General features: G+C 51.2%; 1 protein-coding gene across 1 annotated transcript; it reads left to right on the top strand.

Moving 5' to 3' along the window:
* The first annotated feature begins 1,652 nt into the window (after positions 1-1,652).
* On the top strand, positions 1,653-3,119 carry LOC109746852 (E3 ubiquitin-protein ligase SGR9, amyloplastic-like). Its single transcript, XM_040386783.3, has one exon. It carries the CDS (start codon positions 1,761-1,763, stop codon positions 2,628-2,630), a length of 870 nt encoding a protein of 289 aa, XP_040242717.2. The 5' UTR covers positions 1,653-1,760; the 3' UTR covers positions 2,631-3,119.
* Positions 3,120-5,720: the final 2,601 nt, after the last annotated feature.

The following is a 5,720-nucleotide window of genomic DNA, read 5'->3' as shown; positions in this document are numbered from 1 at the left end:
CGGTTTGGGGTCACCATTGGAGATGCCCTTATTCCCCATAGTAGGATTAAAATAATTGTGCATGGGGTGGAGCGAACGAGGCACGGGAGTTGTGCGAGTCTTACTCATTTGGAAATTCTAAATTCGTTAAGAGCATCTATAGCCGCGGACAGCAAATCTGGCTCCTCAAACGTCCGCAAACACGTCCTGATGCGTCCGCGGACAGCGGCCGGTCACGTTTTAAATTTACTTCTCTGCGCCCGGATACCTCATATTACAAACCTTAGATCCTTACAAAAGCATGCAAAGGATAAAATCCACATACTACGTAGATCAACTACCCTAATCCTCATCAGAGTTGTCCACTATCTCCGTGCCCGGCTCCGGGTACATGGGCGGCGGCCGCAGCTCTGGCTCCTGCGGCTGCTCTGCGTCGGCCTCCGCCTCCATCTTTGCTTTCACCTCATTGAAGAGCGCGTTGGTCGCCAAAAATTCTTGCCGGATAAACTGTCGGTTGGCCTCCACATAGGCCTCAACCTGGATGGACTCCAGGATGGTCTGCTGCTCTGCCATCTCGGCCACTTGGGCGACCGCAAACTCCGCCTCCACGTCCTCCATGTTGAAGCCCAGAACCGGCGCCAGCTCCTCCTCGGGTTGCTCCGCCTCGTCCTCCTCCGGATCCGCTACCTCCATCGGAGCCGGCTGCTGCTTCTCTTCCTCCTCCTCCTCCGATTCCGGCGAGTTCGGAGGTAGGCCGGTAACGATGCCGGCGCGCCTCGCCGAGATCTCTTGCTCTATCAGGAACCGGCGCTCCGGCATGAGCATAGCTGGTTATCTTTTGCCGAACCATGGCAAAGTCGGGGGGCTGTGGGAAGAGCGGCAGAGCGAGAGAGAGGTGGATGGGCTCGGGCTGGCGGTGCGGAGAGGGAGGACGTGGATGTAGCTAGGGTTGGGAGGTGCCGGTCGACTTAAATAGATGGATTTGACCTTTGGCGGCGAGCCGGAGTGGCGACACACGGCGTTCACACTCCCCACCGGAGGAGACATCCGTCGGACCAACGAGTTTCCAGTCAATTCCGCGTGGGACCCCATCGCCACTCCGACGTGACGGACGTGCCTTGGCGCCCGGGCGCCTCTATATCCGTCCCATATTTAAGCTGGATATGAGGGGTGCTGATCAGGCCGAGCGTTTGAGGCATGTTTGAAGCGTCCGTCTGGATCGAATTTTTATGACAAATCAGTGACCGAGCCGTTCGACCAGGCGTTTGAGGCGGGTTTGAGGCGCGTGTAGATGCGCAATGCACTGGATGGAGGGATCCACGATTTCGACTGTGCAGATCTTACTCATAGAATCACTTCTGTGCAGATTTATACTACTTTGCTAATACATATAAATTTGTACTACTTTGCTAATACATAACCTACTTTCCTCTCTCACAAAGTGTCTAGGAGCACGTGCTACAACCAGCTGTTAATCAATAACTCGTTTCTCTTCTCTCTCCTCTTCTCTCTCCGCCAACTCATCAAAATATAATATTTATAGTCTTACCGTTCACCTACGTCATACTATTATACTTGCTCTTACTCAGGATCCACGATTTCGAGTGTGCCCACAGGACACCGGATCGATGTAAGGCCACACGTGCTACAGTCCAGGTTTACACAAGTTTCCATAGACGCGCTGCATTGCCCTCCAAAACTTTCAAGTGTGTATAAATGCCCTACAAAAAGAGATTTCCCACCATCTCACTCCACTCTCTCCAAAGCTGCCCGCGATCCCGATGGCGGCCAGCCATGCCCACTCGCCGACCCTTTCCTCGTCCGAAACCATAATGGCCGCCCTCCTATCATCCGTTCCCGCCGTGCGGCTCCCTTCGCTCGTCCGGGCGCTTGCCGCAGACGCGCGCCGGCAGCGCGGCCGCCTCGCATTCCTCCTCCTCTCGCCGCCGCATTTCGCCCGCGCCCTCGCGCGGCTCCGCTCCATGCCGCTCCCAGCCAAGGCCGCGCTGCTCGGCCGCGTGCTCCTCCGCTCACTCCTCATGCTGCTCCCGGCGCTCTCCCCCGACGGCTCCCACCACCTTCTACGCCTCCCGACGCCCGACCTCGACGCCGCGCTCCTGCTCGTGGCCATGTGCGACTCCTACTCCCCGGCCGCCTCCTCCGCGTCGCCCGTGGACTGGCACGCGCTGCTCGTCGACGACGTGGTGCGCAACGCGCTCTCCATCTCCGGCCTCGGCGGCACGCCTTGGGCCACTGTCGCCCCCTACCTCGACGCGGCCGCTAAGTGCCGCCGGTTCGCGGACGTCGTGTCGGAGGACCGCGCCGTGGCCGGCGTCGGCAGCGGCAACAAGGACAGCGTGGGGCGCGGAGGCGCGTCGCACGCGACCGTGCTGGCGCTGCCGACCGCGCCCGGGGACGGGACCCCGTGCGCGATCTGCAGGGAGGAGATGGCGCCCGGGCGCGGCGGGGTGTGCGTGCTGCGTCCCTGCGGGCACCGATTCCACTGGCCGTGCGCGCTGCGGTGGCTGGCGCGCCGCAACACCTGCCCGTGCTGCCGCGCCGAGCTGCCCGCGGAGGACGCGCTCGCCGAGACCCGGCGCCTGTGGCGCGCGGTCGACAGGATGGCGGGAGACAGCGGCGGCTGTGCGTGACAGCGCCGGCTGGATCAGAGCGCGGGTGGCATACGGGACGTGCGTTTGGACGTGCTCGCGTGTCCCGGTCTCCAGTTGCAAGTACTGGCGTCAGATTCGTGTGGATGGCGATGGCTTTTGGTGGGCCCGCATGCCGAATAATGGTGTAGGATTACTGTTAGGTACATAAACAAATGGAATGAGACCGAATGTATACTCGTGATTAAGACTCATCATGCCGTATCATCACAATGCAAATTGTGGGTTTAGTTTTGCAGTTTGTGTTAGCTTTGGTGGATCCGAAGCAGGTTTCGCGGGAGAAGATAGGTCTCGTCGTTTTGCAGCCTAATTGCTGCTTTTTAGGCTTCTTGGTGATGATGTTGGCGCCTCGAACAACATGCATTATGGTTGTGTCGATTATTGTAAGATCGTAGTACGGTTACTTTGCCGGAGTAACTGTTGCTGATATATGGAAGCCATTGCCTGAACGCTGAATGGTGGACTAGTGGACGACCCCGGTATTGATCTCATGAGGACGTCCTGCTGCAAAACAGGTGACTGAAAAGTTCGACGGGTTATATTTTTCAGCTTGATTTGACGACCGAGCCGAAAGTGGTTGCTATGATGGTATCTATCGAACACGCAGTAAGTCTAAGATTGCACCTGATATCCCACCGTGTTAACATGTACTGTAGTGCATTTCCGAGAGTGGATGGGCATATATTTATATCATACACCAATTGCTTGAGCTGTTACAATATCATCGGGTTATTCTGAGATGAGATGGCCATGTCGAACTGTCCACTTCATCATGTAGCAAGGGGGGCGGATGGGCATGTCGAAACAGCAATCAGGGCAGACGGGCTCGCGTGGACGCATCTTGTTTCGGGAATCGGCGCACACTCGGTCACGCGGGCATGCTCGTATGTGCATGCACCGGCAATGAGAGAGAGAGGCCTAGCTTGACGATATGCGCGAGTGAGGTGGACGTACGGGCGGCCCGCCTAAACACCGGCGCCGATCGCGTAGGGTGGGGGAGATCGAGCTAGCGGAGAAGAGGAGGAGATTGCCGGGTGGCCGGGTGGGATTGGGACGTCGTTTTCCGCTTCGTTCCTCCTACCCATGCAACCCGTGTCCCCTTCGTGGACTATGCGCGCGCCCCTTCCCTGCTCGATCGCAGCATGTGCGTGTGTACCTGTATATGCCCACCACACAGTTGCAAGACTATGATCGATCGTTGCGTGCTGATCTGCCAACATTGTACCTTCCCTAAAAAACTGTCATGTAAGCTTAAAAAAATTTGTGATGTGCTCCTAGAAGCTTACCGAGGATCTTTTTGGGTGGGTCGGCACACGGCCCTATATGCATACTATAAGAGGCTATCATGCGATTTTCGCCACGCCGTTCTTCACTCGTGAGATTAACATATGTTTTCTCTAGCAGGTTATGGTGGTCAGTTGTTTTGTTTTGGTTTTATATGTGTTGCCTGTGTTTTAGTTATGTTTTGGCGTTGTTATTGTATTCGTATCTCGTGTTGAGTAGTTGTTGGATACGGCATTTGTTTTGAGAGCAGAGTGGAGTTAAATGGTGCATGTTATGTTGTCCTTGCATGTTTCAACCCCGGTGTTTGCCGATGGTGGTTGTGTAAGCTTCTTGAGAGCTCCTATTGCATGCTGAGATCGTGGCCTGCTATAACATTCACATGTGTTGGCCCATGAAGCTCTCGCTCCCTCGGCAAGGCTCCCTACTCCACTCCCTCACTTTCCTTCTTCTTTTCTGATTGCCCCACTGCTAGCTCCAAAAGACAGCTATAACTTTTATTCGAAAAGGTTCATTAAATCAAAAGATGTTCACGAAATTTTAAACAATCTTGATTTAGAAAAATGTGCAAATTAAAACCCATGTTTTTCAAAATAATCATGATTTTTTTAAAAAACTTGGATTTCAAACAAAGTTTTTGACGTTGAAAAATGTTCACAAATTTGAAGATGTTCATAGACTTTAAAAGTGTCCATGAATTTAGAATAGTTTCATGATTTTTGAAAAATGTCATGGATTTTTTTAAATGTTTATGAATTAAAATGTGAAAAAAAGAGTGAAAAAAGACGAAAATAATCAAAAGAACTATTAGAACCGGTAGAGAAACACAGAAAAGAAAGAAAAAAATAGCAATACTTGCTAGAACCTTCTCAATACCGTGAAAACCATCCAACACCTTTTTTTCTTTTTCTTTTTGCGAAGAAAAAGTAGTTTTATTCAATGATTATAGAGTTTTCTTTTTGAATACTTGTTTGGATTGCTTACCACATGTGTCACATGGTTCAATGATTATAGAGTTACAGTCAAAAGATCCTCAATACATTGTGGTCCTTGGTGCAACCATGCAAGTGTGGTACAGTTCGTGTGACTATAATTTGCCGATTGATCAGCCACTCTATTTTGATTTCTACTAAGTTTCTGTGGAACAAACTCCTTGACGGTCATCAAAGCTTTTATCTCCTGAGCAAGATGTCCATACACCAAGCGTGTGAGTCCATCACGATAGAAGATGGGTGGAGCTTCTATGGAATCCGATATATAATTGCCAGCGGATCTGTGTGCTGCAATGCAATAGCCATACACTACATAGTTGCATGATTTTTTGCTTCTAGGGTATCATTGCAGTACACAAAAACGAAAGAAAACTAACTCCTTTTCTTTTGAGAAATGAAACCAGGAACGGACCCGCAAGCTGCCACCTAGGCCGGCCCATTTTTCCCTTAGAAAGGCTCTTCTATTTGCCGCCTGCGGATGGCAAATAGGATATCCAGCCGTAAACAATATAAATTAGGCAGCACAAAATAAGGCATTTCCTAAACGGCACCTTAAGCCCCGCTTAAAGCGTAATCGGGAAAGGGCGCAGAGGGCCGGCCTATTTCTTTTTCTGTTCTTTTTTCCTGTTTCCACCTGGTACTTCAATGTTTTTTTTCCTTTCATTCCTTCTTTATTTTTTCTTTTCTTTATTCTTGAAATTGCACGAACTTTCTCAAATTTGATGATTTTTTATTTTTCTGTACTTTTTTCAAATCGATGAACTTTTTTTCAAAATTGATGATTTTTCTTTCAAATTTG

This window comes from Aegilops tauschii, chromosome 1, assembly GCF_002575655.3.
Source record: "Aegilops tauschii subsp. strangulata cultivar AL8/78 chromosome 1, Aet v6.0, whole genome shotgun sequence".
NCBI lineage: Eukaryota > Viridiplantae > Streptophyta > Magnoliopsida > Poales > Poaceae > Aegilops > Aegilops tauschii.
This window is presented reverse-complemented; position numbering and strand designations above follow the sequence as displayed.